The 12481-nt window shown below is 57.5% G+C and overlaps 4 protein-coding genes across 4 annotated transcripts, besides 1 other annotated feature; all 4 read right to left on the reverse strand.

The window, feature by feature from the left end:
- Positions 1–612: 612 nt before the first annotated feature.
- Positions 613–1524, reverse strand: LPMP_041090 (hypothetical protein; the record flags this gene model as incomplete). The annotated part of the gene is made up of 1 exon (XM_010705451.1): positions 613–1524. The coding sequence occupies one exon, from the start codon at positions 1522–1524 to the stop codon at positions 613–615; it is 912 nt and encodes a 303-aa protein (XP_010703753.1).
- A 708-nt stretch (positions 1525–2232) lies between these two features.
- Positions 2233–2739, reverse strand: LPMP_041100 (hypothetical protein; the record flags this gene model as incomplete). Its single annotated transcript, XM_010705452.1, has 1 exon — positions 2233–2739. The coding sequence occupies one exon, from the start codon at positions 2737–2739 to the stop codon at positions 2233–2235; it is 507 nt and encodes a 168-aa protein (XP_010703754.1).
- Positions 2740–4932: 2193 nt separating this feature from the next.
- FBP (fructose-1,6-bisphosphatase, cytosolic, putative) lies at positions 4933–5988 on the reverse strand (the record flags this gene model as incomplete). Its single annotated transcript, XM_010705453.1, has 1 exon — positions 4933–5988. The coding sequence occupies one exon, from the start codon at positions 5986–5988 to the stop codon at positions 4933–4935; it is 1056 nt and encodes a 351-aa protein (XP_010703755.1).
- Positions 5989–7234: 1246 nt separating this feature from the next.
- Positions 7235–8296, reverse strand: LPMP_041120 (methyltransferase, putative; the record flags this gene model as incomplete). The annotated part of the gene is made up of 1 exon (XM_010705454.1): positions 7235–8296. The coding sequence occupies one exon, from the start codon at positions 8294–8296 to the stop codon at positions 7235–7237; it is 1062 nt and encodes a 353-aa protein (XP_010703756.1).
- Positions 8297–9588: 1292 nt separating this feature from the next.
- Positions 9589–10134: a repeat region.
- Between the last annotated feature and the right edge of the window lie 2347 nt (positions 10135–12481).

Here is a 12481-nt window from a genome sequence, read left to right on the forward strand (position 1 = left end):
TTCCCTTCGCTGTTCTTCTACCTGCTGTCTCCGCTGCTTCACTCTCCCACACACACCAAAGTGCGGGAGTGAAGAGGGAAAGAAAGGGGAGGGGGAACAGGCGACGAGGATGGTATGGTTGACAAGTGGTGAGGGTTAGTCATGGATGAGGCGCATGTATTCTGTCTGCGTACAGGGGCAGCAGGTTCACGCGCAGCGGCGAGGTTAGGGTGGAGGCAGAGGGAAAAACAGCGAACGCGCGCGAGAGAGGAAGAAAGGGGAGGAGGAGGAGGTCAAAGCAGCATACAGGTGCCAATCCAGTGCTGTGGGACGCCGATCAGAGCCGAATGACGCGACACAGGCTATCTGGACTGCGCCTTGCTTACCCCCCCCCCCCCCGGGGGGGGGGGGGGAGGGGTAGACTAGCCGTAAAAAGAGGAGAACAACCGATGTGACGGTGTGTGCAACGTTATGTTCATGGGGGCTGATTGTCTGCTCCGTATCCTCCTTTCCTTCGATGCGCCAGGAAGAGACGGAGTGAATGAAGTGGAAGACCGAGGCAGGCAGGGGAGGCTGACCTCCGGTGAGACAACACGCGTGATGCTTCTCAACCGATGTACACGCAAGTGATACTCAGTCCAGGTCAATCTCTAGCTGCCCTGGCGGGACCTCCAGCAGCGCCGAGGAACACGACTCGGTAAGAACATTGTGGGAGTCTTGAGGAGACTTGACTCCGCTATCGGAGCCGCCTTCATCATCGTGTGATCTTGGTGGCTCCGGTTGCGCTTCTGGCGGCGTTGAGGAGCACCCTTGCATCATCTTTGGTTGGCCGCTTGGACTGGCAGGAGTGTCGGAGATGAGCATCGTGGGCCCAGCCTCTTTTTCTGTCCCAGATGCCGGGTGTATAGCGATCGCGTTGAGCCTGCCATGCCGATTGCGTACCAGCGTCTTGGGCCGTGGCGCCACCCTTTGATGCGCGAGCGCATTTAGGTGCTTGGCTTCCAGAGCGCGCTGCTGCGCATCGCGCACTCGCTTCGCTCGTTCAGCCGCCGACAGCTCTGGCAGAACCGACGTGGCGCTGTAGTAGTTCTTCTCACGGTCATTGTTGATGGTTGCGCCACAGTCAACGTCTTCGTCACCGGCTGCATTGAGGTCGTCCATAGGGGGTGTTGCCTCTGTGGACGGCGCCAAGTCACTGCTTCTGCCCTCCTTGCTGTGCGGCGATGTGCTCGCAGCGTTGCTGCGCGACGCGCTGAGCCGATCCGAGTACGGGTGGCCGCCGGATGTGCAAGTGTGGTGGCGATGGGGCCGCTGCGAGCCAGGCTCACCGGCCAACGTGGAGCACGGCTCCTCAGCACTGTCGTCCAAGTCTTCCCACGGATCGCGTGGCGGCCTGCCGGCGAGTGGGTCACCTCCTGCCGCACCCCATAGCTTTGAAGCCGGCTTGCGGGAAGCGACCTTGATATGTTGACCCGGTTCGAGGAACTGGGGTGCGTAACACCGCTTCGTAGCCATTGTGGGCGGTGCAGTGTGCGTCGAGGACATGGTGAACCAACCGAGTTGTCTTAGCGCCAAAGAAGCGTTTTGATGGCACACAAGTCACGAAAAAAAGACGTGATCGGACGCACCTGTGCGGGCCACTTCGACCCTCAGCGATAAGCGCAGTGCGTGTGTGTGTGTGTGTGGGTGGGTGTGTGGGCTGAAGTGCAGAGTGAATAGGGCAGAGGTGTGCACAGCGGCTGCCGAGAGAGAGAGAGAGAGAGGGGCAGAGAGAGGGGGGGGGGCAACAAAGGCAGGTGAAGACATGAAGGCGATCGGCCACACACGCCCACACACACCGCCGTAAACGCCGCACACTCAAGTCCTCCACAGGGAGACGAGAGAGGCGCAGGGAGGACAGAGCGAAAAGGCAAAAGAGAGGGGGGCTGCAGTCTACTAGATGTAGGAGTGGGAGGCAGCCCAAGAGAGAAAGTGCGAGAGCCTCTTCACGCGTGTCTGCAGTTCCGCCGTCGCTGCTCCCCCGACGCGCACGCCTGTACGCGAGGGTGCCGAGCAGCTCAGCACGAGTACAAAAAGAGCCGAAAGAAGTCGCACCAGCAGAAGCACAGAGGGAGGGAGAGAGAGAGAGCCCACACAGAACGTGCAGAAGTGCGAGGTCACAGAGAAACGCGTATCTGTGTACGTGGCCGCTGTCTAAGTAGCCGACAGCGTCACACCACCGCTACCGGTAGACTTTAACACGTCGTGTCCTCCTCAGCCTTCTGGCGTGCCCTCGTAGCGTCTGCTGTGCAGTAAATTGCGCGCATGGGTGACCATCTCCGGCGTCACCTCAGTCTTCGCCAGGCGCTCCCCTCGCTCTGCCCGCGATTCATCCGAGACAAGCTTCTTATCAGCGTTAATCATGAGTCCACTGGGCCCATCGCGGTAACTATATCCCGTTACACCATCGTACACGCCGCCCGGCGCGCCCGGCACGTACGTCGGCTTAAAGTCTCGCTGGTAGTAGCGCTGGCGGTTCAGCTCAATATTCTCTAAAATGTCATTCGCGCGCTTCGACTGCTGACGGCCGACAAACAAAACAAAGCCGCCAGCGCATATGGCCAGCGTGCCACGCCACTCGATCCACGCCGTTCGCACAACACCCCGTTCACCGTATCGGGAGAGCACCTCGGGGTTCTCGATGCCAAGCCACCACGCCTTTATGCGCGTGAACAGGTTCACGTGGTGCACCAGCCGCGGGTGGGTGAACTTTGGTGGCATCGTCGATCTCTCTCTCTCTGGACTATTATGCAGAGGAATGTGGGGGGATGACAATATCACGCGGTTGCGTAAAGCGCCGAGTGTGAACGACATGAATAAGAACAAAACGCTAAGCGTCGCTCAAGTCAAAGAAGGAGAAGGGGGATCAAGGTGCCGGAGCGGGGAAAGAGTAGAGGAACTCAGGGGGCAAGTGCTAATAGGGGTGCAAGGACAAGAGCCAGAACTTATTTGCATAGATGTGTAACTCGACGTAGGCGCCGTATGTAAGGAAGGACCTGGCAGCGAGAGAGAGAGAGAGAGGGAGCTCGAAGCATGTCCACTAGCCACGCTAGATCCCTCGAGGGAAGCCGCGGGTCGCACGTGGCCGCCCCCGTGTCATTTTCTGACGCACCTCTCAACGCAAGCGCACCAACAGGCGAGGCAACGGTGAGGGAGTGAGGGACGTATACAAGAACTAGACAAGGCGGCTCCACTTGCAGACACCCACGAAAGAGTGCCACCCAGCCAGCACGCCATCCTCGCTCTCCCGCTTGTTCCCACCGTTGTGCATGGCGCGTCGTATTGAGAGGGTCGACTCAACGCACGAGTCAACAAAAGGGGGGTGGGGCAAGTGCGGCGCCCGAGTTCGAGAGAGGGACGAGAGGCGACACTTACGTTTGTTTTGGAGGGTGAGGCGAAAAGCGTCTTGTGAGGGGGGGGGGCAGGGAAAGAGGGTCACCGCGCAGGCGAAGAGAGGAGCAGCGAGGCACCAGACACGCACGCACCCGTGCAGTGAATAAGCGATGTGCAGGCGTAGAGGGGGTAGCACAACTCACCATGCTCACCACAACAGCCGATGAAGAAGCGCAAGTGCCTGAGAGGGAGGGGGGTCAGTGTGCTGTTGCTGCCCTCGCCGTTTTTGTTGGGGGGTCTTCTCTTCGCACTCTGCCACTGGCCCCCCCCCCCACCGCTTTCCCCGGGTGCGTGGGCGACTGGGTGAGTAAGTCCGCAGGAAGCGCCGCAGGGTTGCACATGCCCACACCAGGGGAAAGAGGCGGGGGGGGCCAGTGGCACACACCCAATAACTGAAAGAGGCAAGAGCGAGAAAGAAGCACGCCCCTCCCCCTTCCCCCAGTACGGCCCATCTGCGCGAGAGGAATGGAGGGGTGTAGCCAGCGCGCGTCGGTGATCGAGGGCGATGAGAGAAAGACGGAAGAAATCGACAAGAACAGAAATAATTGAAAGAAAGGGGGGGGGGACGGGCAGCAAAGTCGGCGTTTCCCCCGACTGTTTCACCACACGCGCCCTGTTTCGGTGCGTGAGTGTGGAGTACTTCTTAGGAGAGCGGTGCGGAGGAGAATGAAGGCATGGGAAGAGGAATTCAGTGGAGGGGAGGGGAAAGGGAGTAAGAGCGAGAGGCGAGGAATGACAGACACAACACGGCGCGCCACCCTCGCCTCTGCACAGTTGCCGACTCCCCGCCCTACGCCGCTCTTGGCGCTCTCAGAACCCACACTGTTTGCATTAGGTGTTTTGCTCCGTTCCGTTGTTTTCTTCTTGGATGGGCGCTGAGAAGGTAAATGCGCGGCAAAGCAGACCAGAGGGGGGCGGAGGAAGTGCGGATGACGCCGAGGGCAATAAGGCTTCGTTTTGAATTTCAACGGCTGAGCGGCCCTAACCCTCCTCCAACCTTCACCACCACCATCCGTCTCACCGATGCTCCACTGTCTCCCTTATTCCGTTCATTCTTTTTCCCCATGTAACCCCTCGGACTTCTCATCATTCCTCCCGCCTGGCACTCTTTCCGCCTTCAGCCATCCACGTGTCGGATGCTCCACCACCGCCGGGCAGGCATGAGCAATGAGTGAGGAATGGGAGAGAAACTCACTCGGGCCAGCAAGGGTAAGTGGGGAGGGGGAGGAGGAGGAGAAGGGCCAAAGCTGAAGGTGCAGTTGTTTCGCTGTCAGTGCTTCGTTTTGTTTCCCATTCCTTCTCCTTTGTAGGGGCGGGGGGATGGCCACCGTTTGCTCAGCACGATACGTGTCAGCGTATGTGTGTGTATGTGTGTGGGTGGACGCGTGGTTGGGTGTGTCTTTGTGGTTACTCTCCGTGAAGCATGCCGGAGGGGCGGAGATGCACGTGTATACAGGCACACCCACCCACCCACACGCACACATACACTGGTTGCAGGTATCACACACAGATAAGAAGCTGCTAGAGCTTGCTGGAAAGCGGCGCTCGCGTCTCCATCTTCATGTTGCGGTCGCGGAAGGCCATGCACAGGTCCACCTCCTGGCGGCTGCCCAAGTAGACCGGCGTGCGCTGATGAAGGCGAGTGATGGACTGCTCTAGAATACGGCCATTGCTGCCCATCGCCTTACCGCCTGCCTGCTCCACGAGCATAGCCATCGGTGCGGCCTCGTACAGGAAGCGCAGCTTTCCCTCCACCTGGTTTGAGTCCTTCGGATAGCAGAAGATACCGCCGTAGAGGAGCGTGCGGTGGATGTCGCCAACCATGGAGCCAATGTAGCGCGCGCTGTAACGGGTCGACTTGTTCATCTTGAGGTAGCTGATGTACTCCTTAAACCATGGCTCCCACTTGCCGTAATTGCCCTCGTTGACGCTGTAGATGCTGCGTTTCTTCGGGATGCTGATGTGCGGATGCGTCAAGATGAACTCACCGATGTTTGGGTCCAGGGTGAAGCCGTCCACGCCGTGCCCGCTCGTCAGCACGAGGTTCGTGGCGCTGCCGTACACGGCGTAGCCAGCAGAAACCATATCTGTCCCCTTAAGCGAGCGGATCACGGCGTTGGCGTCTTCAATGCTGTTTATGGTGGTTCCTTTTGGCAGCCGCCACACACCCCAGATAGAGCCTACGGAGACGTTGGCATCAATGTTACTGCTGCCGTCGAGAGGATCGAAGAAGATGAGGTAGTCGCCACGGTGGCTGTTCTCGGCGATAATCATTTGCTCCTCCTCCTCGCTGCCGAGCACACACACGCTGGTGGAGCTCAGCAGGTATGCCTTGAAAGCTAGGTTCGATATTACGTCTAGCTTCGCTTGGTGGTCGCCTGTTGCGTTCGCCGACTGCCCAGCAATGTAGCCTAACATGCCCTTCATTCCAGCACGTCGGATGTTTTTCTCAATCACCTTCACCGAAGTCTGGATCGCCATCATCAAGAGCGTGAACTCGCCGCGAGAATGTGGCGGTTGGCTCTTGATGATGTACTGGGTGAGGGTAATGGGGGTGAGGGTGCGACTGGTGTTCATTTTCAGCAAAGGGAGCCGCGGCTGCGGTGGGAGGCTTGGGGTAAGTGTGGAAGGAAAGGGGAGGTGAAGGCTGGAATGGAGGGGGCAACACCGACGACGTGTCCGAGTCCTAGACTGCTGTAGTGATAGACCTATCTGAGAGAGCACGAGGAGGGGTTAGCCTAAAATATGGCAAGAGAAGCAATTGACGGAGAAGAACGTAGTCGTAGTGGTCGTCGTTGTCGTAGTATATTCCGTACTGAGAAGAAGCAAGTGGAGAGAGACCGCGGCCCGCAAAACAGAGAGCCGCCACCGGATAGCTGAAGATGTGGCAGCGCGGAATGGGGAGCAGAAGAAGGACGGTACTGTGCAGGAGTGGAAAGAGCCTCGCTGGACGTGTGTGTGTGTGTGTGGGGGGGGATAAACCAAAGGGAAAACTATGCACGTGGTGCTACAACGTCGCGGGTATCTGTGCGGCAGGGTTGATATATGCCCACACAGGCGTATGTATCGTACGTGAGCTAGAGATAGGGAGGAGGACTATGTGTATCTGCACGAGGAGAGTCGGGGCGGGTGGGGAGCTCAACAGGCAACGCTCTCACAGCACACACGTTGTGCGCGTGGGTGTGCGTGTGTGTAGATAGAGAGAGAGAGAGAGCAATGGCGGAGGTGGGGGTCCGGAGCAGAGACGGTCGGTGAGAATGAGAAAGAGAGAGTCACACAGGAGGATGCTTAGGAAGCGCTGATAGGCGAGAAGTCCACTGCAAACAAACAGGCACTGACACGCATGAGTGCCTCGCAACACAGGGCGGAGATGCTGTACCACAGCAGCAAGGGGGGAGGAGTGAGAGCTGGAGAAGAGTGCGACAGTTGTGGCTTCGTTTTCCTTTGTTTCTCTTTTACACGAAGGGCTTCTGTACACACGTGTGGGCTGGACACGCGCAGCTGCGCTTCGTCTTCGACACGCACGTCTGCTCTCCTTGACGAAATCAGCGATGATCGGGTTAACAAAGACGTGGGCGATAAGGCAGCGGAGTCGTTGCGGTAAACGATAAGAGACACAGACAGCCACGAGTCGCTCATGATGAGACACCACACTCGAGCGGCTATGTGCAGTGATGCACGACGCCAAATGCATTTTTCACAGAGAGGTGCCGTGGCGTATACACAGCGTGGATACGGGAAGCGGGCGTCGCGCCACCGCTCCTTGGCCCTCTCTGTTTCCTCCACCAGTGAGGTGCACATACCGAACAGCAGGACAGCCTCTTCACCCTTCGGTCTTGGTGCGGCGGGCAAAGACAGAGTGAATGCGCAGCACATTATGCGATACCCACTCCTCCTGTGCGATGTGCACCTCCTGAAATCCCTTCGCCCTCAACAGCTGCTCCACACGGCGAACCCTGTTTTGCACGTCGTGCACTTCAATGACGATCTGCTCGATGCGTCTCCACTCTGAGTCGGCAATACCGAGGAGAACGTCCCACTCGGCCCCCTCGACGTCTACCTTCACCAGAGCGATCGGCCCATCTGTAATGCGGCGACGCATCGCAACGTCTGGCATGTGGAGCGTCGAGCGCTCGAGAAGCTCAGCGAATGGCACGCAGTCGCATCGCACGTGCCTCCGCTTCGACGGAGAGAGGAGTAAAAAGATGACAAACAGTACCAACGCTGGCATGAGCAGGAGTGTGACAAGCCACTGCAGAACAGGCATCTCCAGCAGCGAGCACAGGAGTAGGGTAGGTTGCGCAGGCAGGTTACCCGCGGTGACGTTGTCGCGGCCCACGACCGACAGCTGCCTGCAAAGCGCGGCGTCCTTCCACGCGCGTGTAATCTCCGTCTCGTACATCGAGGCGCCAGCCATTACGCGCGGATCGACAAGAAACTCTGCGTCACTCAGGGAAGCAGCCGAGATGCCAACTTGCTCTACCCACACCTGCTGCCCGTAGCGTGCCGTGTTCTCCTTCGCCAGCGCACACAGCCAAGGAATCGGTTCCGCTGCTACGACGACGGCGTGCGGATTCACTTCCAGCACGAACATGCTAAAAAGACCAATGTTACAGCCAACATCGATCACCAACGGACTACCGGTCACAGGAATGTCAATGCCGTGGCGTGTGTAGACCATGTCCTTGAAGATTTCCCGTACCACCATCGCCGTCCCCCAGTCTCCGCAGATGGTCTTGTACTCCACCGACCTTGCGCAGCCGGAAGCATCGGTAAACTGCTGGGTACGTTTCGCGAGTTGGCCTGTGCGCAGGACGCATTGGTGTGCCCACACGCAGAGAGCAATGTATGCCCCCAGGAAGCCAGTCAGCAGCATGAACGCCATAGCGCTGTGCCAGTGGCGTGTGCACACCTGTGGGTTACAGTTGTGGTCGTTGTGGGAGGGAGAGGGGTGTGAGCGCGCGTGATGCTAATGCATTGTCGACAGCTGCAGGTATTAAAGACCGAAGATGTGAGCAGATCGCTGTGTCTGTGCATCCGTCTGAGCTCCTGCGTGCCACGCATCACGTGAGCAGCAGACGAAAGAAGGAAGTGAAGAGAGGCGCAGGGGTGCAGTGGTGGCGGCAGCAATGCTCAGGACAGAAGGAAGAAGAGGGGGTGCGTGGGAGAAGGATGTGTGAGGGTCGGTGTGAGGCAGAGCATCAAGAGTAGTATCGACTGGAGGACTCTTGTGTCTCTGTCTGCGCGTCTGTCCCAGGAGGTGATCGAGCGACAGAAAGCAGAGCAGGTGCCGTATCCGCACCGCATGGATGTAAGCACGGACTCTCTTATTCAGAGGATCCCCGCGCCTTTGAAGAGTGCTGAGGTCCGCTGTAGTATCGCCCACTCATCGCCAGCCCTTCGCACGTAAGCGAGTAGGTGGTATACGTGCAGTGGTGCAAGAGGAAGTGCGTGAGAGGCGAAGGCAATGAAGTGGTCGAGGCGTATCTCGCGCGCTTCCTAGGCGAAAGCCAGGCCTCATCTCTTCCTTCACTTCCGCCTAGCTGCCTAGTCCCACACGCTTCCGTCTGCTCTCACACGTACCCCTTCGGGCTTGCGCTTCTGCCCGAATGACTGACGAGGCGCGGCGTTGGCGCAGCGGCGAATGGCTGTGGGCAGTTGACAGACTGCAGTAACCTTCTCTTTCCACGCATTTCTATCTTTGCATGCAGGAGGCGACACACACACACACCCAAAGGTGTCGGTGGTGGCATCACTGGAGAACGCACTGTGCCTTACGTTTTCTTTTGATGGCGGTGATGACGGTGGGATGGGGGGGGGGGAGATAATGATGAGACGCTGAGAGAGAGAGAAACAGAGAGAGAGAGGTGGAACGACAGGCGCACACACGCACACTTGCACGTGGTGCAATGACGGAAGGGCTCGTGTCTGCTGTGCGCGCTGGCGTCTGTGCGCGTGTACGCTCCAATGAGAACAAGCAAAATGTAGCGGGAAGACTCAAAGGGCTGTGCTGTCCGTTCTCTGTTTTTACAGGCGTCTCTCTCACTCTCTCCTGTTCGCCCGCTCACTGACTGCGGCACTCACTGTCTCTGCTTAACACGCAGACTAAAAAGACATACACAGTCGTACGTTGACACTCGAATCACGAGCACCAGCCCATCGCATCACAAGGAGAGATCTTATTACTCAACGTGTGCATTCTCTGCCATACAGCACATGGGCCAAACTCCACTCCTACACCCGCCCTGTCACGAGCCAATTATTTGGTGTGAAGCAGAGCTGGACACGCGGTACACCAGTGCGCCGACTCAGCCATTCGAGCATAGCCCCTCTCTCAAACTCTATCCGCCCACCTAACAGACGCCTCCACTGTGCGAGACACCACCTGGAGCCTCCCTCGGGGTGACACGCAGCCTGCGCATACGAGTAGGCTGTTGAGGGATGAATGGGATACGTTCGGGTCGCGCTGATACCTCACCCATTACATGGGTGGCACAGACGTGTTCCCTCTGTCGCAAGTCGCTCCGACGCAGTGCCATCTACAACCCAACCGACAACATCGGTAGCAATACGTCGTCGTGACCCTCCCTCATCTTTTCGATACCCAACCCTCTCACCACCAGCAGTGATCCTGCCTTGGCAGGGATGAGGACTGCGTGGCTTACCTACACAGCATGGGTAGTGGCCTCTGATACCGCGCTGAGATGTGCCTCATCATCAGGGCGGGAGAGAGACGGGCCCACACATGATAGGAAAAGCAAGAGACAACAGGGCGAGAGACTCGTAGCCGGTGACATCGTGGTGCTCTCGTGAACTTCGTCAATGGATCAAAGTGGCCGTGTGAAGTCCAGAGAGGGGGGAATAGTAGGCCAGAGAGAGAAGGAGAGACGGTGGGAGAACGTGAAACAAACAGGAGTCCCGACAGGAAGCACAGCTCACGACTGGTCTCTTTCTCTTACTACCCACGTTGCATGTGAGCTTGCCTGGCCTGCAACGTGGGATACGGTGTAGGCGTCGCATCTTTCTCTTTGTTCTTTAAAGCTGAAGGTGGGAGAGCGAGCGCGTGACACGATACAACAGAGAAGAAAAACCAGACAACGCGTACAGAAGCCAAAGAGAGAAGAGGAAAAGAAGGCAGCCGAGTCAAGTCAGCCAAACGCCGAAGCAACGGAGAGGCAGAGAAGGGAGGGGAGGAGGCACCCATCCGGAAAAGCAAACAATGACATCACCGAAGCACGGGAAGTACGGACTAACACACACATACACACGCATACGAGTACAGTCAACAGACCCCTCTAAAAGAAAAGAGACACGGCGACAACGGAAAGGGGGAGAGTCATGTGTGCGTGTGTGCGTGCTAGCGAGGCACACACGCACACGCACATACGCTCTACGCAAAGCAACAACGGGTGCAGGGGTAACAACTACACTGAGGAAGTGAGGAGAGAGACGCACACGGACAGACGCAGAAACACCAAAGCTGAGTAGAGATAAGCCGTCGAGGGAAAGCGATTATACGCAAACAAGCACCTGAGAGAGAGTCATACGTACAGAGAGAGAGAGAGAGCGGCAGAATAGAGTTTGTGAAGTGCCATCAGAGTCGTCATCATTATTGTGGTCTGCACACGGTTTCCCTACACACTCCGTCTCCTCGCCTTAACCCTCTCCCAGCCGCGGGTGGTCGGCACGAGTCGGCTACAGACAAGAACGAGCAAAGGCAAACGAGAAAACATGCGGATTACCTAAAAGAAGAGAAGTGAGAGCAGCACAAGTCGACGACCACACACACATACACAGCGAGGAAAAACAGAGATCCAATATGCAAGCAAAGCTTCGAGGGGAGAGGGAGGGGAGACGGAGGGGATAATGGAAAGACCAACGCGGATGGAGGGAGGGAGTGGAGGGAGGGGGAGACACGGGAAGAGAAAAGTGCAAGGCAACCGCCGCTCCACACGAAAAAATGCAAGCAGAGGCGTTCACACAACCGGCTGGGACTCACCTCGTTTCCTGCGCGTTGTCGATGAAGGTCCAGGCGCAGTACTCGATAGGAAGAGGGGGAAAAAGACGAGAGATGGGAAGAGTCCACATCCCCCCCCCCACACACACACACAGACAGACAGACAGACAGACAGACAGAGAGGGGAAGAGGACGGGTAGGACGGGGGTGGCCTTAATTAAAGCGCCAGAGACGACGGAACAAAATGGACAGAGAGGGACCACCGCGAGAAGGGAAAAGGGCCAACAAAACAAGATAGAAAATATTTACTTAGCGGCGAGCATCAATTTGTTTCGCTGGCAGCAGAGGGAAAAGTAGGAAACACATGCACAGGCGCGGCGGCTGCACGTGCGTGTGTGGGTGTCTGCACGAGTCCCTGTCACCTTCACGCTCCTTGTCGAGGAAACGCGGGAGTGTATGGCAGGAGGGGGAGGTGATACGATGCGGTGCGGCAAGGGCGGCAGCGCACATTAGCAGCTTTTTCTCTGCTCTTCATCCACCACCCTTTCTTTTCTGCTTGGTGCGTACTCGCGTGTGTCCTTCGCTCTTACGTTGTCTCTTCCGCGCACGTGAAGCTGAAAAGAATGCCCGCATCTCGCATTATACACAGACACACAGGCCCTCCACCACAGAGACACGCAACGTATGAAACAGGCAACGAAAAAGAAAAGGGGAGAGCGCTGAGACGCGACCATCTCAGAGTATCGAGCAAGAGAGCAGAGAAGATGGATGAAGAGTGCGCCTTTCATCACGTTGCCGCATTGAATCCTCGGCGTTATTCCCCCTCCATATTTCGTTTCCCTCCTTGCCTTCTGGTCCTTGACAACAAGAGCGTGCAGGACTTTTCGCTGAGCCCCACACCATCAGCTTAACAGCCTAGCAGGCGCTACCAGGCCAACAAAAAACAAATGTGAACTCAGTTTCTTGTAAATTTGTACAGCGATCTTCTGGATGCTTGCATTGCGTCTTCGGGGGCTCCGGCTCGCACCCTCGGTGTGCCCTGTTCTTGTGTTCTCCTGCTGGTGCTTTTCCTTCGCTCCGCCGTGTCTGCACTCGCTGCACGCACTGCCGCAT

This window comes from Leishmania panamensis (assembly GCF_000755165.1).
Source record: "Leishmania panamensis strain MHOM/PA/94/PSC-1 chromosome 4 sequence".
In the NCBI taxonomy this organism is placed as follows: Eukaryota; Euglenozoa; class Kinetoplastea; order Trypanosomatida; family Trypanosomatidae; genus Leishmania; species Leishmania panamensis.